Raw genomic sequence first — 24576 nt, 5'->3', positions numbered from 1 at the left:
ATTGTGAAGATTGTTACTAACAATTATTGAAAAAAAAAATAGGAAACCAAAATTGGAAGAGCTACTGTTAATCAGTCGAGTACGGAAAGCGACAGTGTCAGTATTAAAGGAAGGTATCAACAAGAAATCATTCCAGCAGAAACAAGGAGCAGATTTATTGGTAGCCGCATCGCAGATCAAACAGAAGATTTTTTTTAATTTCGTTCCGCGAACTTTAGATACGTGGAAACTCAAGCATCAACCACGACAAGCTTACGTCACTGCAGTCTTTGCTGACGTGTTACTTGATATCATCCAAGTTAAAGAACTGAAGAAGTGGGATTCCTATATTAACTTTTGGAAGAGATAAATAAGCAAAATCTGTTCGTTTTGAGTCGTAGAATCACATTACCCCAAGATTATTATTTGTCGAGTATATCAACTCTTTCAAGGAGAACAATCTTTCGCATTAAGCAGATTATATCACAGCTATTCCGTGATGACGACGCTAATTGATTCTGTCTGTTATTCTAGTCCAACTAGTCCAGAAATGAGCAAGATGTTCTAAGAAGATGATAGGCCAGACTGCCCAAATGGGTGCTGTCAGATGACGTTGCCTGCCGAGAGATGACTAAGCCCAGAGGAGAATTATGCGAGCATTCCCCGTTCGCATAGGGAAATAAAAGGAGGCGTGTCCCTATGTCCTGTCAGCTGGACATAAGCCGACGACTGGAGCTGCTGAATTCAGATAAGTCTTGTTTTTAAATTAATGTATTGATGCTTAATATTCATATTTGAATTTAATACAATTTGCTAAGTTATTCCGTGCGAAATAATGAAAACGACGAAAGTTGTATACGATGAATTAGATCAAAGGTGGTTAGGTAATTTTCGTATTCTGAATGACAAGTCCATAGATAGGTGGTCAATCAGTGATGAAAGCCTACGTTCGAAAAGTGATCCAGGTAATGTGAAATGCCGAGTTCGTTAAGGTGACAGTAAATTGTGTACTATGTCAAAGATAGATTTAGGTACGTGTGTACGTTGGTTATGACCGAAGAATGTCAAGTTAGGGACCAGCAGTAGGATATGCTTGCCAAATAGATAGAGGTGTTTACAATAATTTAAGGTTATGACGGAATTATGGCCATAATGTCATGAGATATGTCCATAAGCCGTGATTGAAATAATAAATGCTACAATTGAGAAAGAATGGATACGTATTTGGTAAATGAGACGTGTTATATGTTAGGAGTATGTTAAGGGATGTCGTAGATTTTAAGAAGTAGATTTTAAGAAATTATTGTTGGAGTTTTTCTTTCAATTATTGATCTAGAGTGAGGGTTTTCAGGAATTGGAATCGAAATTGATGGGACGAATATTCATACTCCTAACATATAACACGTCTCATTTACCAAATACGTATCCATTCTTTCTCAATTGTAGCATTTATTATTTCAATCACGCCTTATGGACATATCTCATGACATTATGACCATAATTCCGTCATAACCTTAAATTATTGTAAACACCTCTATCTATTTGGCAAGCATATCCTACTGCTGGTCCCTAACTTGACATTCTTCGGTCATAACCAACGTACACACGTACCTAAATCTATCTTTGACATAGTACACAATTTACTGTCACCTTAACGAACTCGGCATTTCACATTACCTGGATCACTTTTCGAACGTAGGCTTTCATCACTGATTGACCACCTATCTATGGACTTGTCATTCAGAATACGAAAATTACCTAACCACCTTTGATCTAATTCATCGTATACAACTTTCGTCGTTTTCATTATTTCGCACGGAATAACTTAGCAAATTGTATTAAATTCAAATATGAATATTAAGCATCAATACATTAATTTAAAAACAAGACTTATCTGAATTCAGCAGCTCCAGTCGTCGGCTTATGTCCAGCTGACAGGACATAGGGACACGCCTCCTTTTATTTCCCTATGCGAACGGGGAATGCTCGCATAATTCTCCTCTGGGCTTAGTCATCTCTCGGCAGGCAACGTCATCTGACAGCACCCATTTGGGCAGTCTGGCCTATCATCTTCTTAGAACATCTTGCTCATTTCTGGACTAGTTGGACTAGAATAACAGACAGAATCAATTAGCGTCGTCATCACGGAATAGCTGTGATATAATCTGCTTAATGCGAAAGATTGTTCTCCTTGAAAGAGTTGATATACTCGACAAATAATAATCTTGGGGTAATGTGATTCTACGACTCAAAACGAACAGATCTTGCTTATTTATCTCTTCCAAAAGTTAATATAGGAATCCCACTTCTTCAGTTCTTTAACTTGGATGATATCAAGTAACACGTCAGCAAAGACTGCAGTGGCGTAAGCTTGTCGTGGTTGATGCTTGAGTTTCCACGTATCTAAAGTTCGCGGAACGAAATTAAAAAAATCTTCTGTTTGATCTGCGATGCGGCTACCAATAAATCTGCTCCTTGTTTCTGCTGGAATGATTTCTTGTTGATACCTTCCTTTTAATACTGACACTGTCGCTTTCCGTACTCGACTCTGATTAACAGTAGCTCTTCCAATTTTGGTTTCCTATTTTCTTTTTTTCAATAATTGTTAGTAACAATCTTCACATTCCTTCTTTTCCACTGCCTTCTGTATGTAAATTCTTTCCACAAGCGCCTGAGATGAATACTGTTGCTTTCGCTCGCGGTATCGTCAGACAATTTGACGTTAACTATTCTCTGAGATTTGGACTCCATCTTTGTTCTTCTTACGGACGGAACTTTACGTAACAGTGAAATGGCACAACATCAAAGTGTATGATTAATTTTATTCTGAAAATATTATAGTATCACTCCAGAGGCTTCTGTGGCAAACGTTTGTTTTCTTCTTCAAACAGAATCACCTATCCTAACCGTATATACATCATGCATCATTTCAAGCACACGTAGAGAAATTATAACCTCCTCACTACAAATTTACATGGGAATAGCCTTTCCAAAATTTAACCAGACGCGAGAAAATATAAAGTAACCTCTGAAATCAATGATACGCTCTGCCATATCTTGAGGGTGTATTGGATTCTTACTTAATATCAGTGTAGCATGTTAAAGTTAAGCGGTAGTTTACTTAGCCTTTATTTCTAACGAGTTAACAACTGCTATCAACCACGTTATTTACATATTTGTTACGAAAACCTGTTCTTCTCTTTCATTTCTAATTTTATTTACGGAACAGCAGTCGATAGGTATAAGTAATAGTCCGACATCGTCTTCGAATGTCAACGAGAGAAAGCTCGCAAGCGCACATAGCAAGAAAACTATACCGAAGGTTGTATTTTGTGGCAAACACTTCAGTTTTGTCATTCAAACAGCATCACCTATACTAACTTAACCGTGTATGTACCATGAAAACGTATATCTAGCGCCAGTAAAAACGCTAAAAATTTACATGGGAATAGCCTTACCAAAATTTTACCAGATGCGAGAAAATACAAAATTTTACCAGATGCGAGAAAATATAATCTTAACATCTGAAATCAGTGATGCGCTCTGCCATATCTTGAGATGTATCACATTCTTACTTAATTTCAGTGAAGAGTATTACAATTAAGCAGTCATTTACTTATCCTTATTTCTAACAAATTAACAACTGTTATTGACCTCGTTATTTACGTATTTATTATGAAAACATGTTCTCCTCTTTCATTTCTGATTTTCTTTTCGGAACAGCAGTTGACGGGTACTGCTAATGACTCCAAGATCGCCTTTGAATGTCGACATAAGAACTCCCAAGTGCACATAGTGAGAAAACTACCATACCAAAGATCGATCGCATTTTGTAGCAAACTTTTCTGTCTTCTTATTCAAACAGCGTCACCTAACCTAAGTTAACCATACTATTATGTATCATGAAAATAAACTAAGCTCTGAAATCAATGATTCACTCTTTGTCATATTTTGAGGTGTATCCCATTCTTACTTAATTGCAATATTTAGCATTAAATTAAGCGATTGTTTACTTTAGCCTTTATTTTTAACGAGTTAACAACTGCTGTTTGAAACGTTATTTACATATTTATTACAGAAACATGTTCTCCTTATTCATTTCCATTTTTGTTTATGGAACAGCAGTCGACGTGTGTTACTAATCGACTCCAACATCGCCTTCGAATATTGACAACAGAGCTCACTGGTGGACATAAACGATACCCAAGATGATTGATCGCAAGCAATATAATAGCTGGGTGCATAAATATCAGTAATGGAAAAAATTGTGCACGCTTAATCGCTCATAATAACAGATGCGTCAGTGATAGGGCTCTCGCTGTAACCAAAGGATAATACACAGTTTAACATAGAAATTTTGAAGGGACGGGGGTTCTCATTATATGCCGTACTCGCTATAGTAGACTTCTACTGTATTTGCTTACTGGTAGCATAAGCAACAATCTTTCTTGAAGTTTTCTTGGACAAGTTCTTGGTTTTCTATATTTCATTGTATGTAAGTCTGTATGTTCTGTTCATACATTGTATTTATCAAAGATTGTATTTGTATTTTTATAGCTGGATCCACCCAATTCTCGATTACTTTACCTGCGCTGTGCAAGCGTGGGCTTCTTATTTGAACAAGCTTGGATGATGTCCAGTGCTCAACAGGGTCGTTACCAACATATCCTAATGGATATCATGGAGAAGGTGGCCACCAAGACAATCCGGTGAGTTAGGCCTGCTAATTTAACATAGTATAAATATTACTAGAATTCCTTGAAGTATTTCCCCTACAAATATTGGAGTTTTCAAGCTTCTAGCTGAACATATAGAGGTATTAAAACCTTGTTAAGGCGTTACTGCTGGGGAGAAGGAAAGAGAACATGTTTAACAAGAAAATGTACTGTTGGATACACAAACCAAAACAGGTTTTCTTTCAACACTAGTGTACTTTACATCGCGTATATGTACAGGTACAGTGAAAGCTATATCTACTATTTGTAAAGATGAGAGAACATTTCAAGGTGTGAAAAACATGAGAGAACAAGTATGAAGACCGTTTCCATTCGGGCTTATAAAATAACAGTGTATTGAAAGGTGTGAAAAACACCACACAACAAATATGAAAATCCTTGCGCTGGGGTGCCCATGAAAGTATGAACATATTATTGCAGATCACACTCTTTCTAAAACAAATGTTAGTTGAAGCCTGGTATTTTGGACCAGTGGATTATTCTGGTCACACTCTTCAGCCATGAATTATTTGGAGGTTACACACGACCATGTGTGAGAGAATGACTTTGGCTGCCATTAGAATGCAACAAAACTTTGACCGACTTGAGTCGAAACTCAAAGGTGTGAATTTTAAAATTCGCACCACCTCTATGCACTTAAATATGCACATGCTGGTCCATTTCCTGTAGAATTTTAATTTTACCTTCATTAGTAACAAATTTCATGACTTTTTTCATATCCCATACCTAGGCTATCACAAGTCAAATATGCACCACACTAGTCATCTTCACACGATTATGTTGCTTATCCGTAGGTAGACTATTAACTTCGATTGAGAGAGAGTTTATTTTGCCCTACATATACATAGGACTAGGCCTAACATATTTTATACATATGCAAATTTAGGACATGTTTCGTCTTGTTATGAGACATTTTCAGCTGAAAAATATCTAAAACTGACACATACCGGTACAGTTAAAACATATAAAGAACACTTTTTACCGAGCTCGATAGCTGCAGTCGCTTAAGTGCAGCCAGTATCCAGTAATCGGGAGATAGTGGGTTTGAGCCCCACTGTCGGCAGCCCTGAAGATGGTTTTCCTTGGTTTCCCATTTTCATACCAGGCAAATGCCAGGGCTGTACCTTAATTAAGGCCACGGCCGCTTCCTTCCACCTTCTAGGCCTTTCGTATCCCATCGTCGCCAAAGAACTATCTGTGTCGGTGAGACGTAAAACAAATAGCAAAAAAAAAAAACCACCTTAAAAGTAATTGAAAAACATTTATGCCACTAGTATTTTGTTTATTCTTAACCCTTTGGGGTCCAATGTCGGACTCAGTCCGACATCATTAATTTTCAGTTCCGGTCCTATGTCGGACCTAGTCCGACACAACTTTGAGGTTATATATTTCGTATGCTGGAGCAGAAATGGCGCCGAGCTTTACGCAGTATACAGCCTTGACATTTATCTCTTGCCTACTGCCATCTGCTGTTCATTCCTTTAAGCTGAATTGTGTTTTCTTGAGATAATTCCTCTCTGTCAGTGCTGAGTTTACTTTCGTTATCAACATGGCGTCCACCAGCCGCGGCATGGAGCCTAATGATATTTACGAACAGTTATGTGACAGTGGCGATATTGACGATGATTTGTTGACAGATTCTGATGGTGACAACCGGAATATGCAAGGAGAAGAAAGAATTTTGAAGCCTGGTGCCATTATAGATTACACAGGCAAAATGGGAGGGGTCGATCGTGCTGATCACTACTGCTCATCTTATGGTATTGTAGTGAAAAGCCTGAAGTGGTGGAGGAAATTGTACTGCTGGGTGTTGGAGGTAGCTTTGGTGAACAGTTTTCACCTGTATAATTTGCAACAAAAGGCAGAAAATAAGCTCGAGGTGAATCACAAAACATTCAGGGACCGAGTTATTATGGGGCTTGTTGGGGACGTTAGGAACAAAAATGCCCGTAAGCGCGGCCGACGGAGCAGCTGTGACTAAGAACTTCGACTGAACTGGAAGCTACACATCATAGATGCTCGCCAGGATAAAAAAACCAAGGACTGTGCCATGTGTTCCGACAGGAAAGTGAAAGGAGACATCATTTTTTGTGAGACCTGTCCAGGGAACCCAGGACTAGACCCGAACAAATGCTTCCGGAAGTACCATACTTTGAAAAAATATTGCTGATAATGTGGTTAATAATAATAATAAATAAATAAATAAATAAATTTGCATTTCGTGTTATTAATGTAAAAATTCAGCTTTTTTACTTATGTAGTACTTCCTTCCCATATTTGCCTAATGTCAAATTGGACCTGTGCAGGATGCAGGTGGAAAATCAATTGGACCCCAAAGGGTTAATCTTCTTCTTCTAATTTGAAATGAAAAGTTCTGATGTCTGTGATGCTGTTGCGGTAAGATGATGAAATGTTTGTCCTATATTTGGTATTCAAAACCTTGTAATATATAAACTGCTGATGTTTTTGTTGTTATTCTAAAGGGACTGTTTTTCTGGTTGGCAGAGGAAATTCCTCTCTACCGTAGTTGAAGTCTGGTATTTCGTGGTTTCTTTTTTTTTTTGCTAGGGGCTTTATGTCGCACCGATACAGATAGGTCTTATGGCGACGATGGGATAGGAAAGGCATAGGAGTTGGAAGGAAGCGGCCGTGGCCTTAATTAAGGTACAGCCCCAGTATTTGCCTGGTGTGAAAATGGGAAACCATGGAAAACCATTTTCAGGGCTGCCGATAGTGGGATTCGAACCTACTATCTCCCGGATGCAAGCTCACAGCCTCGCGCCTCTACGCGCACGGCCAACTCGCCCGGTCGTGGTTTCTTATCTGTCAGTAGGTGTTATTTGTTAAGGAGTACAGACAGAGAAAAGGTTTCAATTTACTGTGAAGAAAACCTTTCTCTTTTGATGTGGAAAATTTTCAAATGTGTTAAATACTGACCTTTCAGTTGGTCCCTTTAGTTCTTGTCGTATATGTAGCTAACTGTTGGCTTGACTACTTGCGTAGAGCAGCTGACCGGTTGAAAGCCTGAGAAGGGGAACGGAGGCTGTGGTAGGTGGAGCTTGTACTTTGTGGGAAGTTCGTATATCTTTTAGGGTATTTTTTTAGTTACACTTTGATGCGAATCTGTTTTAAAGTTTTGTCTAAAGGTATGTTTTCTATGATTTTGTTAATGTTCAAATTAGTAATTTGTTTTTGGTCTCTTTTACCTTGTATATTCTGGAATTGAAATACAGTATACATTGTTTTGATTAATTGACTATTGGTGATATCTGTGCAAAATACTATTTTAAAATTAAGTTTCTTAAAAATATTGGTAATCTGATTGATATTTTCATTGTTGAATGTGAAGGTGGCAAAAACTTGTCAATCTTCTGTTTATTTTTTATTTTGTTTATTATTCTGTCAATGTAGTCTTTAGTGTATCTGTTGTTGATTGCAATTTTGTATAAACTGTTCATTTCTCTTTGTGATAGAGGCATATTATATGCTCTGTTTGCTGTGTTAAGCGTGTTTCAAAATTTTTTTTTTCCTGAATGGTGTGAGTCCTTTCTTACAGTATTGATTGTTAGGATTGTTTTTTTTATATATTTTATGATATTCATTTCTTCTTTCTATTGTTAAGTCTAAAAAATTAAGCTCTTTATTATTTTTCAGTTTCTAGTGTGAATTTTATATGTGAATCAGTTATTTATTTGATCCAAATATTTTGTACTATTATTTTTTTGATCTATTGTAGCAGAAATGTCATCAACATATCTAAGCTAGAGCAGTATCCCTTTGGTAGTATTTAATATTTTATGTTTCTCCAGATGGTCCATGTATAGTCCTGAGAGTATTCCAGAAGCTGGACCTCCCATAGGGAGTCCTTTTTTTTTTTTTTTTTTTTTTGGTATATTTTATTGTTGAAAGAGAAATAGTTGTTGTTAAGAGTACAATCTAGAATAGTCATAAATTCTTCTATTTCATGGTTGCTTAATTTGCTTTTTTGTATTAGATATTTTCTGATTATATTGATTGTTTCTTTTACTGGGAGTTTAGAATACCTGTTTTTTACTGTCAAATGAATTTATAGCATACAAAGGTTTTAGTTTGAAGTTTTTCATGGCATTGTAGAATTCTATTGAATTTTTTATTGATTTCTTACTTTGATAAGTATACCAGGTGTATGCATAAGTCTTTTCCGGTTTTACTAAGAGATGGCGCCATCGAACAGTACGCAGCATATGAATTTGACACATACAACAGATTGTTCGTCTGACATTAACGTATAATACCAACATAGCTGGTCCGTTATTGGACATTATAAATTTTCCAGCTCATTCCTGGATGCCAGTGTTTTGCCCCAGTGTGCTAAATTGGGCTCATCAGATGGTAAATAGCACACTTACCAAGACGCATGGCTAGTGCAAACCTTGGAGACCACTGCATAGCCTACTTGGAGCCACCGGCAGTGCCAATGCACTATGAGAGACTTTGCCTCTTTTTCAAAAATTGATGCCTGCCTGGCCGTTAGGCGATATAGATGTTGATTCCCATAGGGAACCTGAAACACTTGTTCCAAATGAGTAAATTTATAATACCAACATAGCTGGTCCGTTATTGGACATTGAGCATTGGACACACAAGTTGAATTCGTCAAACACTAGCATCTGTGTTGTATCGTTCAGTGATCATGTCGACGTTTGTGCCTGAAAAAAGATCGTTTGTGGCACGGATTGCTTTTCTTATTTCATCAGGAGAAAAAGACTGTGGAAAGTCATCATTTGCTGGTAGAAACATATGGTGAACACTTTCCATCGATTAGAACACCTGAGACATGGTTTTGACAATTTAAACGTGGTGATCTCAATGTAAAGGACAGTGTGTGCTCTGGTAAACCACAAAAGTGCGAAGATGAGCCGTTCCAGATCAATAAACTTGGTAAATTGGTCCCACACGATTTGAATGAACGGAAAATGGGAAATCGCAAAATCACTTGTGAAATGCTGCTTCAATGCCACGGAAGAAAATCATTTTTATCCCAAATTCTGACGGGTGATGAAAAATGGATTTATTTTTAAAACCTGAAGCGGAGAAAATCGTGGCCAAATCGCTCTGTGTCTTGTGGGACCAGAGTGGTAATGCACAATGCTATCACCAACAAATGATTAATTTAAATCGCACATTAATCGAAAGATGACTGGATTGGGCCAGAAGATATGGCAACGTGATTTTGTTACACGACAATGCACCGTCTCGCACAACAAAACTAGTGAAAGAGACCTTGAAATCGTTTGGATGAGACATCCTTCTGTACCTGCCGTACTCCCCCAACCTGGCGCCATCTGCATATCACCTCTTCGCATCAATGGGGCGCGCGCTCACAGAGCAGCACTTCAGCAATTTAGAGGAAGTTGGAAAATGGCTCAACAAATGGTTTGTTGCAAAAGACAAGCAGTTTTCCTGGCATGGTATTCATAACCTACCTGAAAGATGGGTGAAGTGTTTAGAAGCCGATGGTCAATATTTTAAATAAACAAAAAATGAATTTCCCTTGAAAAATACGTGTTTTCTTTACCATAAAAACTGGCAAAAAGTGATGCATACTCCAGGTAATGTTTCTGTAGAAAATTATGGATGACTTGTACTATTAGTAATTAATAAAAAGAAAACTGTAGTCATGCACTGTGGAAAAGAAAAAAAGAGAAGCAAGTGATCATAGATGGAGAACAGTTAGACATAGAACAGTCTACATATCTGGGTAGCATTATTAATGGAAGTAATGAAATCAACACTGAAATTAACAAAAGACTAAAGGTACAACATTTTATCATCAAGTCAGAGAGCTTTTATGGGATGACAAAGATATGACAGAATACCCAAGAGACGAAATTAACATTATGTAAACAGTATTTCATACCAATTGTAACATACGGACTAAAAATGCTGGTAATAAGAGACAAGATAGTAAGATACAAGCAGTAGAAATGAAATTTTTAAGAACATCGATTAACAAAGACAAGAAGAAATAGAATTCAAAATATTAAAATCAGAGAGGAGCTGAATATAGAACCGTTAGTACAGAAGATACAGAAAGCAAGACTGAGATGGTTCGGACATGTAAAAAGAATGGAAAAGGAACGGGTAGCAAGAAGGGAATTGGAAAGAGAAGTTAAGGGAAGAAGAAGTTGGATGGATCAGATTTGGAAGGACATTAGAGAAGCTGGATTGGATGTGGTGGAATTAATGGAGCAGGAAAAGTGGAAGGACAGACAAGAGTGGAGGAGGCTTGTAAACCACACCCGGGTGACTGGAGTGGGACATTGATGATGATGTACTACTTTGTATGTGGGACTGTTTCTGAAGTTAATTATTCATCTTACGGGGATCCCTCTTTATGTAGTTTGAGTCGGGCTCTTGCTGCTGGGAATGTGGGATTCATGCTAATTAGCTTAGATATTTCGCTGTCATTAAGGATAAAGTTTATGTTTTTTAGTACCTGTTTAAGTTTTTTCTGTATTGTATTTGTAGGATCTTTATCTTTTATTATGAAGGTGGTGTCTGAGAAAAATGATTCTGTTTTTTCTGGGTAATCATTTTTATGCATGTAACTTAAAAGGTTTTCAGTCTGTCAAATACACAAGTTGAAACATAATATACATAACACTACTCGTATAACATACCTGTAATAAAAAAATAAACACTATTAAACAAAGAATGACATGTTTCGTTCTAAAAGAATATCTTCAGATTCTATCAGATCTCTTTAAATCATGTGCATATGTGTACAATATTGTTTACGTTGCATAAGCTAATCAGTGATTATGAATTGGTGATTTTATGAAAAATTTTGTACAAATAATGGATGTATTAGTCCTGTACTGTCACTTCAGTAAATTACAAAAAAATTCTAATACAGTAGAACCTTGATTATACTTTCCCGGAAACTACGTTTTCCCTATTATCCGTTCAAATTACATGGTCCCGTGAGCATCCTAATTAAATCACATTGTAAAATTCCCACATTATCCATTCCTCAAAACTATTTCCCAGAAATTTCAGTCCCATCAATGCTAAATCCTCGATCAGGCATTTTTCAAGAAACTGTCTCTCGTAAAAGGACAGCTATGGCATACTTACGGATCTTAGTGTTAACGTCCTGTCATTGCGGTAATTTGAGTAAGTACTGTACTGGAAAAGCAATTGGCAGTGAACTTGCATAAGGGACCATCGTAGCATTGCATTCGGGTCATATTGTTCAGAGAATCCTCAGAAAGTGTGTCCACAATCAGAAGGAGACAGAGCACATTTTGATAGTTCTACTTCAAGACGGAACGAGTTTCGTCAAATGTTCGTACTTGCAAAATGTCTGCATTATTCCCAGGGTTAGATGTTTATTTTTTTACTTTATCCGAGTGTATTGCCTGACAGATTTTCGGCACTTTCCTCAGGGCACTGTATAGTCACTGGGATTTCAGGCAGGAATCAAAACTGCTCCTTAAGTAACGCAAATTTAGTATTGAAATATTATCGTATACGATTGTTACCATATTGAGACTGGAACAGATGTTGCACGTTACATACATAAAGCCATGGGAAGTTTTGGGATAGCCTATTTCTGTTTTGTTCCTAATATAAGACTGGGAATTTCATGTGTGTTAAAATATTATAAAAACCGCAGTAGTTTTATTTGCGCACGTTACATTTAATAACTTATTTTGCACTTGTACAGACTTTTACAGCATGCACGCTTTCCAGCCGAGCTCAAGGTCGCGAATAATCGTAATTTCGGAAGTGTTAATGATATATTTTCTGTTTCCAAATTGATTGTGATTAGTCTTGGGCAGAATTGAATATAGTGCATTCGAGAAACTGAGAATCGATATTTACATTCGAAACCATATTCTGTAGTTCAACATAACCTTTAAAAGTCAATGTAGGCCTATACTCCGTACGGCTTTACTTCTAAATTGACGTTTTAGCAGATTTTGGCTCTGTCTGGTGGTGATGCGCTGAAGCAGAGACATCCAACCAATCCCTAGCTGCCATTCATATCGATTTATATCGGCAGAGCACGATCTCGAAACCTAGTTGCCAACTCTAATATTTACATTCGCCACGTGGTTAACCTATCTCGCTCAGCGTGTATGGCATTCGGTACGGTTCGCGATCTTTTGAATTTTCCTTCAATATTTAGTGTGTTTGTCATATTGTTGGAGGGTTCCAGTGACTCTGAGATCAGTAGAGTGTTCCCTTTGTAGGCCATAACCTCTTTTCTGTCCCAGCCATTAGCCGTTAGTGAGTGTTATTTCCTCATTCTCTTTTAGTGCCAGATATTGTTAGAAAGTGTAGTTCTTGTGAATTTGTTTTCAATCCATATTCATTCGTTTTTCTGAGTACTGTATTACAATTTACAAGGGCTGTTTACCGCGGTCATATTGCATCAGCTGTTCTCGCAGGCGTAGCGCGCTGGCAACAAAGGGAAGGCGATGCTCATTTGTTTTGCGAAACTTCAATTTAGAAGTAAGGCCGTGCGGAGTTTAATTTACAAGGTACAAGATTTCCATAAACTGACTACGAACCGTATACCGGTGACCAAATTACAATGGAAGGTAAAAAATAAAAAAAGATATTGCCATCATGTTGGGAGCTTTTGTATCTAATGTGCTTTATTTTATTAGATTAGAGAATTAAAAACTACTTGTGGTAGATTGTTGTTTGGCTTGGTGTTATGGCTATTAGATTTTTCGAAGAGTTTGGCTGATCAAAGTTGCTGAACTGAAATAAGTTTTCAGAGAAAACTGACAAAAGTTTCCCCGGTAAAACTGAATGTAAAGTTTCGAGATTTTTAAGTCGCGTACCAGTAATTAATATTTGAAGCCAGCCCCATGCTCTAACTTGCCTGACTCTCACCCGGAGGGCCCAGGTTCGATTCCAGGCCAGGTCAAGCATTTTTACCTGATATGAGGGCTGATTCCAGTTTACTCATCCTACGATTGCCTTTAACTGAGGAGCTTTTTTAAAGGTGAGATGGCGACCCCGGTCTAGAGAGTCAGGAATAACGGCCGAGAGTATTCGTTACACTGACCATGCGTCACCTCGTAATCTGCAGGCCTTCGGATCGAGCAGCGGTTGCTTTGTAGGCGGAAGGCCTATTGGGGCTGTAGTTTGGTTTGGTTTAGGGGTGTTTGTAAGATTATAAGTATAATGTGATGTTTAGCCAAATTGTTGATGGTTCAATCGTTCCCAGATTTTCTGTTTTCCCGTGTTGTACGTTTTTTTTTCCATGGTCCCTCCAAAAACTGAGAATTGAGGTTCCACTGTAGGTACTTACTCTTAGCTACTGTTGTCCATTATCTTCCGCAACTGTGTCTGGATTGTCACCCGTTGTTTATTTCCCTTTTTGGTCTTTGTACCTGGTTAGTGGGTGTGTGGTGGGGGGAGGAGAAATTTAAACACAATAACTCTGCTTCATGGAGAGGGGAAGGGATGTAAGTGTAGCAATGGGAATATATGCACATTGGTTCTGTATTTTGGTGAGGGGGAGGGGGTACTGTTTCTTCATCTTGTAATGTTTCTTGTGTGTTAGGCAATAAGTGCTGATCAAATAAAGTATTAGAATTGAATTAAATGTAACATGTAGACTTTATTTTTAAGGATAAATAATAACATACTAAAAACATCTAATTCCCAAAGACGCTGTGTAAATTTAGAGGATTTACTACAGATAAGAATATCTTAACCCACATTCCAGACCTTGAAGTTGTGCCCGTTCGCATCTCGTAGACCAACAACAAAATGGCGGCGTAGGAAGGTATGGCCCATGCGATCTACTAAGGCAATGAACTTCGTATCAATGCAACGTATAGGAGGCTATGTACGTCACGGAAAGGATAGGTTTCGAAGACACTGGAGAACAGTAGAGGCTCATTTGAATTGTTTAAAAAAAAAATATAGCAGCGGGTGAATTGTTTAACGAGACTCTAAAAAATTACTTTCATGTAGACAAGACGCAGATGCGAGCAGATCTACATATTCCAAGAATAGATTTGCCTACTGAAGAAGAATATTAATTATATATATTCGCGACAGCATATAATTAAAGTATTCATCGCTGTATGCCAGTAGATGAGCCGAGAAAAAAATATAAATATATAAATTTTGGTGATATACGACGGATTTGGAATATCAAATAGCAACGTAACGATCGAAAGAATCGGAATTCACCATTGTGAAATATTTAATAACTACACACGAGAAGAGTATAACTACCGTAGCAGTAAAAAATAATAATTATTTACGGAGAAAACTTTTTACAGAAAGAAAAACTTTAACGATTATTTTAAATAACAGAAAATGCAGAATATCATGACTAATTACTGCGCACAGGGAATTCTTTTCATTGTCAACAGATACATGATGATGACTGTCTGCTAATTCATCAAGATGGACCGAACTGGGGATATGTACCGTCGAATCAGATGACCAGGCGGAGATTTTTGGACAGACCAACCAGTGGAGATGATGACGTTGGATGAGCATCGGCCAGCCGAAAGACCGGATGATACGAAGTGGTCTGACGAGCTATGTAACCAGCAGATGACCGCGAATGTCCAGTTCAGACAGAGATCCAGTTCCAATCTGAGGGTCTAGCAGCAAGTGAAGGACGGAGCAACCACCAGACCAGATGTAGCAACTGACGAGCTAAGTCCATACTTTTCTATAGTAGAGTAGTTTCTTGCAATCTGCACCCTCAATCTATTTTGGCATGTGCTGAGAGTTTGGTGATTTATGAAGTAATTAAGAACGCGTGTGTAATATAAGTAATGTGTGAAATACTTAAGATTTTAAAATTAGATGGAAGTGATGAATTAGAATGACAATATGACATATACTGGATACTGCACTAGCACATCGTCAGTGGAAATAATATCCGATAAGAGAAAGGTATGTTACTTGAGTAGAGCTAGAATCAATGAGTCTAAGTTACTAGTAAAGGTTCGATTAATCTCGTTTTACCTGAGTATAGTTTACGTCACGAATTACCTGCGCAATACGATGATCATTGACAAATTAAGTATTCCTTTCGTCAGAGAAAGAGGGCATATGAATTCATATTACTGTTATTAAAAATAGAGGTTATTGACTGCGTATTTTGCTAAGCAATTCTTGAATATTTAGCATATGGTTTCGGAGTTATGGCTATATGCATGCGGCTAAATGGAAGCCGATAGGATGTTAAAGTATCGACGGTAGTGTATTGAAATGTGATTATATATTGATGAATGGTTTAAGTGAAGAGATTTAGTTATGTTCTACGGGAAGTGTAAGAATTGCAATTTGACGTGTTAATGATTTATTAGTAAAATAAGGTGAGTTTCTATGCCATGTTTGAAAATATACGTCAAGAAGAGAATTCCGCGCAGATGACCATTTCAAGGTAAGGTAAACATGAATTATGTAGAATTGTGTATCGTGACAGTGATATTGTGTTTGACTTGGGTGAGTAACAGGTACTGCGTAAGAGAGAGTGTTCTTATATATGATGCAATAGACTCATGATTGATTATATATCTAGTATTTCGTGGAGCGGTGATCTTACAGGTTGATATGAAATACCTGCATTCTATACTATCCATATACGTTCAGTAGCACGTATATAAATGAAATATTGAGACAGTGCAGATCATAAGAGTACATTGAGCCACTAATAGATGAGTGTGTAGATTAGAAACTATTCGAAGAGTTAGTTAGATTTTTTTTTATTTCTACTCAGATAAATATGATTTTAACTCAGTATATAAAAATGAAGAATATTACAATGGTTAGTTAGGAGCCAGATATCGTAGGCACGAGGGTGGTATTGCTTTAGCTTGTAAGTCGTTACTTGTTCACACTAGAAAGATATTGATGAGATATTGATGATAGGAATGAGTTAGCTGGAAAATTTATAATGTCCAATAACGGACCATTTATATTGGTATTAGAAAGATATTACCTAACACTCGGAGTTCAAACCTATGAAAGACTTTAACTTATGAATGGAAGGTCGGTGAACACTGCCACAATTTAATACACGCGGAAGTGTATACTTGGGAAACATGTCTCATATGTTGTGAGGATAACTTTAATAATTAACAGAGCAGTATTTACAATATGAAAATTTTATTTGATTCCTTGAATGCTCAATGATCGCAAATATTATTTAAAAAAATGTAATACTTTCGGAACATGGCTACGAAGGTTCACATGTGTATTTATTGGAATTTGAACTTATAAATGAGAGAATGTTAGCATTTTTTTTAAGTTCCACTATTTTATCTTAAATGAGCCAGCGCTGACTCTAACTTATTTTCAAATGATGAGATAACACGGAATTAATACTACCCAGATTTCACTATATCTCGAACATTAATTTTTGTCAATAAATAATCTTATATATTTTCTTTAGTATGTGACTGAGTTATGATTTCTGTTCTGGTAACGTTTAGAGTTAAGTTAGTTGTTAAGTTTTCTAAATGTAAGCAATCGACAAGTTCTTACAAACGAAATGCGAGATGATTTCTAGATATCGGTCGTCATTCTCGTGGATATTGATATTCCCATCACGAGTACCCCAGCGGCCAATTTCTCTTCCGAAACCACGTTAAATAATTACATATAAAATCTCAGATTTTATGGGCGGAAAAAGGATACCCTGAGAAGAATTAATGAGCTACCGGGATAATCTTGCACTGACCGTTGCAAGAGCGGGTGCAAGTATTTAAAATGGCTGCCCAACTGTGGGGCAATTGAAGAGAAACACACCGTGGGAAAGTTATTAAAATGACGCCGCAATGTGTGACGATTTGAAGAGAAAGACACCGCGGGATCATTGAATATTGGTTGCCAGAGGTAATTTTTGACATCATAACGTGATTTAAAATGGAGAAAGATGCCGTGGGAACTGTTGGTTGCCAAAGAATAAAATGCCGCAACAGTGGAGCGAGTGAAGAGAAATACACCGTGGGAACGCCAAATAAATTGAAAAAAGTATTGGAAACGGTCTTCACTTTGAAATAAATTAAATGTCGCATTAATGGTTGGCGCCTGAAGAGAAACACATCGCGGGAGTGTATGAAAATAGTCTGATAATTTATATTACTTAATAGGCAATCATGTGACGAAGCTCGAAATGTAGGTATCGGGTATAGAAAATATGTCACTAATGTATTGAGTAATTTATTAATTATTACCACATGGCTGAACCTGTGAAGATATATTAATAAGGAATTATTGTATTTATTAGATGAATGCTTCTTTTTAATAATAATAATCTAGGGTAAGGTGATTTTAAGTCAATATGAAATGAAACTTAGTTAATTTTAATTATGGTATAGGCTGATGGCCATACATATAAATATGGAATGCAGCATAACGGAATTTTAATTTATTTATTTCGTAACATGTTCCGAAATGTGAACGAAATCATAGATTTGAACTCTTGGTCTGGTTGTTGTTGGTCTATCTGGTGAGATGGTGCCGATCTCCAGGAAGGTCCATCAATATTATTATTTACTGAAGAGAAAACTTCAAACTAGTGCATATAGTGCAAACCTTGAACTATTTTTAAACCTTGTAGACTAAGTTATTGTGGTGTGTGTGATATAATATTTAATATTTTGTGAACTTAGAGGACTGTTAGGCAAATAAGTGATTTTTAACAAAATAGAGAGCTTAATATAAACTTTGAGATATGATAACGACTATATAGAAAACGACATAAAATGGCAACACAGGGTAGAGTTCAGACAAGAAGAGAACAAGAAGAGGAGATGAGAAGAGCTCAAGAGAAACAAGAAGGAGCTCCATTATGGTTTCTCGAATATTTGAAACAACAACAAGAAGAAAGACAGAGAGAAAAGCAGGAGCGTGAAGAAAAAGAGAGGAAACTGGAAGAAGAAAAACAGAAGGAGAAACAGGAGCGTGAAGAGAAAGAGAGGAAACTGGAAGAAGAAAAACAGAAGGAGAAACAGGAGCGTGAAGAGAAAGAGAGGAAACTGGAAGAAGAAAAACAGAAGGAGAAACAGGAGCGTGAAGAGAAAGAGAGGAAGCTGGAAGAAGAAAAAGAAAGAAGACGGATAGAAAAGGAATGAAAACAACAAGAATTGTTTAGAGAATTTCAAAAGGAACAAGAAAAGAAACAAGAAGAATGGCAACAAGAACAACGCGAAGAAAGAAAGAAAGAAAGAACATTATGAGTTGATGCAAGAATTGCACAAGAAACAAGAAGAATGGCAACAGAAACAAGAAGAGAAAGAACAGGAGCGGGAATCAAGATTCCAGAGATGCATCATTGAGATGAGAGAGGAAAGAAGAGAGGATCAGCTAAAACAGAAAGAATCTTTAGAAGAATTCGTTAGAAAAATAGAAGATGAACACAAAGGGATGATCGATGAGCTACGCAAGAAACAAGAAGAAGCGACTGAAGAAACAGCGAAAACACGGTCGGAAGTATATGAAGTTAGGAACGAAATCCAAAACATGCAGACGAGGTTGACTGAAACCATGGAAAATAAAAACAGAGAGATGCACGAGGAAATAAATAAAATAAATGAAATGGTAACAGAGAGCCAGGAAACAATCCGAAAATTGGAAGAAGAGAAAATAAATGATATAACAGCTGGTATGCAAGGATTAAATCTAAGACAGCAAGACTTAGATGAGAAATATGACCAAGCGGCGAGCAAAGTAGCACAGAAAATTGATGAGTTGAAGCAGAAGATAGAAGATAACAGGGTGGAATCGGAACGAAAAATCGAAAAGACGGAAGAAGTGGTGAAACAGATTAGAAGAGAAATACAGGAGATGAAGGTGGAATCACACACGGCGAAATCTATGGCCTCAAGCTCTAGTGATAGACATAGAGCAGTAGAGGTACAGATTAATGAGAGAGAGAACACACCTTCAGGGATAAGCGACCCAAGTAGAAGAGATATAGAAATATTAAACGGTAGTAATCAGAGTGAAGGAAGCACGATAATTAATATTATTAAAAATTACGACGACCGCCCGAAACATTTCGACGGTTCGGCTAAGACCTCACCGAAACAATTCCTTAGGGACATAGAGGAATATTTTAGGGAAGGAAAAATTCAGGAGGAAAAGAAATTGAGAATTATCGAAAAACATCTGGACGGGAACCCAAATATTTGGTTCCAGGCTTTCAAGTACACATTCCATAACTATGACTAGTTTAAGGTAGCTTTCCTGAAGAAGTTCTGGGATCCTGAGATCCAGCAACAGCTAAGATTAGAGCTGTACTCAAGGAAATTTTCAACTGCAGGCCAAACTCGCTTTAGTGATTTCTTCTCCCTACAATTTCATCGTTTTCAGGACTTAGATTCTCCACCTAGCGAACTGGAGGCAATTAGAACTATTCAGAGGCAATTACCACTCGAAATACAAAGATTATTAGCAGCCTCTGATATACAAACTGCTATTGACATGGAGAGACGATTAAGACAGATCGACCTAACGTCATCCTGCTTAATAGAGAGGAACCCCAGAAATATAAGACAAATAGAAGCAGTCAATACGCTCAGCTCCGAAATCACTAACCAAGGACTAGATAAGGGTCATGAAATTAGGACAGAAGATTGTGTTAGAGCCCAAAACAAAGAACCAAGAAAATGTTATTGTCAGTATAGTGGTCAACAGCACGGAAGATGTGGGCAAATTGGAAATAGAAATAGTTTCCAGTATAGGAGTAACATTCGATATGGGAACAATAGAAGTCGACCATATCAGAGGAACAGAAGGCGATACGATGAGAGGAGAAGACCTGCACAATATAATCAAAATGAAGAGAATAGGCGATATCTTCAAGAGCTAAGAGAAGAGAGACAAAATAGGAGCCGATGGGAGGAAGCCATCAAAAATAAGGATATAAACGGCGACCTCGAAGGCGCAGAAAGTCTCCAACTTCAGAATTATAAACGAAGAAGACAGAAAGAAGGTTGGAAGGAGCATGAAAATCATGGGAACACAGAAATTTCCCAAACATCTGAGCGGAAAAAAAAAAACGCCGATGATGAACTAGTTAAACACGAAATTGTAAATATTAAACCGTTAGTGAATATTGTCAAAATTCGCAGTTGGGTAGTAGCACAAATAGATCATTGGGACATTCAACCTGAAGATTTAATTAAAGAAGATACTTGTCACGAAACTCAACCTAAATTCAAGTTACCAGTAATAGTTGTGAGAGTGTTCAACACCCGATTGTACTGTTTAGTGGACTCTGGAGCTAGCATAAGTGTAATGTCATATACCTTATTCCAAGAGCTAAATCAGAAAATACAGATACCAATCATACCTGTATCTGGTGTAAAAATCCGAGGCATAATTCCAGACAAGTCTGTTGAATGCAAGATACAAGCCTACTTAAGTATAAAGATCGGAAAATATGAATTTGAGCATCCATTCATGGTTATGAAGAAAATAAAATACAACGTTATTTTTGGAATAGACTTCATGATAAGCTCTAGGATGACAATTGATATGGATAAGGGTGAAATTCGATTTCCAGTAGTAGAAAATGATGGAAATAGAACTGTAGAAAGAGTTCAAATTAGTAGCACACTTGAAGAGAACGAATTGTTGAAGATCGAGGGAAAAGAAGTGGATCTATTGGACGAAGAGAGCCAAGAACTAGAAGAAAGAGATCTTAACACAGAATTAGAGCCGGAATTGGTCATGAGAATTGAAGAGATAGTTGCAATCGAAGTGGAAAGCTGCGAAAAACCCGAAATTTGGGAGGCTATCATTCAAGCTGCGGTATCTGCAGAAGAAAAACGAATATTGTACAACATCATAAAGAAATATATTGAAGTTTTTAGTGATAAACCAGGGCAGATTCCTAACTACAAGTACAAACTGATAGTTACTGACTGGACGCCATACAAGGGAAAAATATATGATGTGCCAGAGAAGTATTTCACTGAAGTTAAACAAATCATCGAGGAAATGTTAGTTGATGGATTGATCGTGAAGACTACCACTCCATTTCTGAACCCTATAGTAATTGTAAAGAAAAACAACGGAAAACTGCGTTTGTGCCTTGATGCACGAGTTCTAAATTCCAGACTGATTCCAGAGTATAGTCAGGCCCCCAAAATTAAGGACATTGTGAAGAGATTTCGAGGTCAGAAATATTTTACGAGTATGGACTGCACAGCTTCATTTCACCATATTGTACTTGAAGAAAAGTCACGGTTATTAACAGGTTTTATGTTTAATAACCAAACATATGCCTATTGTCGGTTGCCTTTCGGATTAAAGGTCAGTTCGGCAGTATTGATAAGGGCACTAGACAGAAGCCTAACGAGTGAAGTAAAGGACTTTGTAAATTGTTATGTTGATGATCTAGTCTTTGCGAGCACTACCTTCGAAGAACACTGTGTCAAATTGGAAAAGCTATTAAGTAATTTACAGAGAACTGGCTTCAAAATAAATTTATCAAAATCTAAATTTTGCCAAAGTCAAGTACTTTTTGTAGGTCACGTGATCGATGGAGAAGGGATAAGACCAAATCCCGTAAAAATAAAGGCAATATGCGATTTCCCAAGGCCGACTAAAGTAAAGCATATAAGGCAATTTCTTGGGTTGATTGGATTCTTCTCAGACCATTGTGAAGGTTACATAGATACGGCTGCACCGTTACAGAACTTGCTAAAGGTCAACAATAAATGGAAGTGGAATGATGAGGCAGAAGAAGCATTCATCAACATGAAAGAGCTGATGAAGAAAAGTATCAAACTGGGATATCCTGATTATCAACAGAGATTCATAATTCAAGCTGATGCATCACACGTTGGTGTAGGAGCATGCCTATATCAAGAAGATAATGAAACCAAAAGACGAACTTATTTGGCATTTACCAGTAGGAAACTTAGAAAACATGAGCAACATATACTACTACTGAGCTTGAACTACTCGCAATAGTGCACGCATTACAACATTGGAGACGTATAATTTATGGCTACCCAGTAACAATACGGACAGACCACAAGGCGTTGACTTTTGGGTTAAAAGCCGTCATGATCAGCGAAAGGATAACGCGATGGATGTTATTCACGCAACAGTTTGACCTAAAGATTGAACATTGCAGTGGAAAGGAAAACATCTTAGCTGATGCGTTAAGTAGAAACCCACATGAAGGTGAAGAACATGTGCTAGCAATCGAACTGGATACTCAAGACGAACAACTACTAAGAAAGTTAGAGAATCTGAGAGAATTTCAAGAATCTGACCAGAAATTAAAGATCATCATCGATAATTTGGTTAACAGGGAATCAACGCCAGAACTCACAAAGAAATATGAAATCGTAGACGGAATACTATTGAAAGTAGTGGACAAGATCAGTAACAGCAAAAGAATTGTAATACCGGAAGAGCTACAAAGAGAATTAATCTGGCATACTCATAAGATGACAGGACATGCTGGTATAGACAAGGTTATAGGGACGATAATGGAGAAATTCACGTGGAATGGATTACGAAGATCAGTAAGAAACATAGCAAAAACATGCGATGTGTGTCAGAGAGTAAAGCATAACAATTACACATGCGGACATAAACCGATCCCAATTATACCATCTAGAGCTCAGGAAATTTATGCAATAGATATTTTTGGAAAGTTGCCCACTGCTAGGAAGGGAAAGAAATATATACTAGTGGTTATCGACATATTCTCTAAATATATTTCGTTGCAAGCCATACAGAGAGCCAATACTGAACAAGTTTTACACGGCCTCATTAATAAGACATTTCCTGAAATGGGAAAACCTGAGAGGATCCTTACTGATAGAGGAACACAATTTACTTCAGTTATGTTCCGCGAACGAATAAGAAATGAGGGCATCAAGCATACGTTATGCTCAGTTCGTCATCCAGCAGCTAATCCCGTAGAGAGATATATGAAGGAGATCGCTAAATTCGGGAGAATATATTGTAGTCAACAACATTGGAAATGGATAGATATGCTAGATATCATAGCTGAAAGTTTAAACAACACGGTTAATCAATCAATAGCCCAAATTCCTAGCGTAGCCCATAAAAATGTTCACCCACAGAGAACATGGGACAGCATTTTCACTATGCAGCTAGAGAAAAAGCCAGATCCTCAAGAAATAAATCTAAAGATCCAACAGAGACTCAAGGATCAGTCTCAAAAACGGTTAAGAAGACTACGGAATAAGAAGTTCCATCCACATTTCAAACAAGGAGATCTAGTTCTGGTTAAGACTGCACCAATATCAAATGCACCAGCAAAAATATGTGCTAAATTTCTGCCGTTATACAATGGTCCCTACAGAATCGAACGCGTACTTGGGAATAATGCGTACGAAATAGCAAGGTTAAATGGCAAATATCGTAACGTACATAATGCATGCAATATCAAGTTGTACTTCCAAGAGAATCAGCAAATGTAATAAGAACTTAAGAGATAAGAAAGTCTAAAGCCATTAAATGACCTACCATTGTGAAATGCGCAAAGAGGAAGGAATAAATATCTTTATTACGACCACTAGAATGAAGAAAAAGCAGTTGCCAAATACATGGTTACGGGACATGTAAACAAATTAATGCAACTAGGACGTAATCGATATCAATCTGCTGATATTCGATAATCGAATAGATAATATCGCAATGGCAGAGAATATACGAGATGCAAAGTCACATTTGAGATTCAAGTTAACAATGAGAAAATATATCGTGACCAATATATTTTCTTCATGCCTGGGGGATTAAATGTGCCCGTTCGCATCTCGTAGACCAACAACAAAATGGCGGCGCAGGAAGGTATGGCCCATGCGATCTACTAAGGCAATGAACTTCG

General features: G+C 37.3%; 1 protein-coding gene across 1 annotated transcript in view; it reads left to right on the top strand.

Moving 5' to 3' along the window:
• Positions 1–24576, top strand: part of LOC136856811 (quinone oxidoreductase-like protein 1) — a 99171-nt gene that overhangs the window by 64085 nt on the left and 10510 nt on the right. Inside the window, exon 7 of the mRNA XM_067134933.2 lies at positions 4537–4688. Coding sequence (XP_066991034.1) covers positions 4537–4688 — 152 coding nt within the window. The remainder of the gene's footprint in view (positions 1–4536; positions 4689–24576) is intronic.

The sequence above is a fragment of the Anabrus simplex genome, chromosome 1, assembly GCF_040414725.1.
Source record: "Anabrus simplex isolate iqAnaSimp1 chromosome 1, ASM4041472v1, whole genome shotgun sequence".
Lineage (NCBI taxonomy): Eukaryota > Metazoa > Arthropoda > Insecta > Orthoptera > Tettigoniidae > Anabrus > Anabrus simplex.
This window is presented reverse-complemented; position numbering and strand designations above follow the sequence as displayed.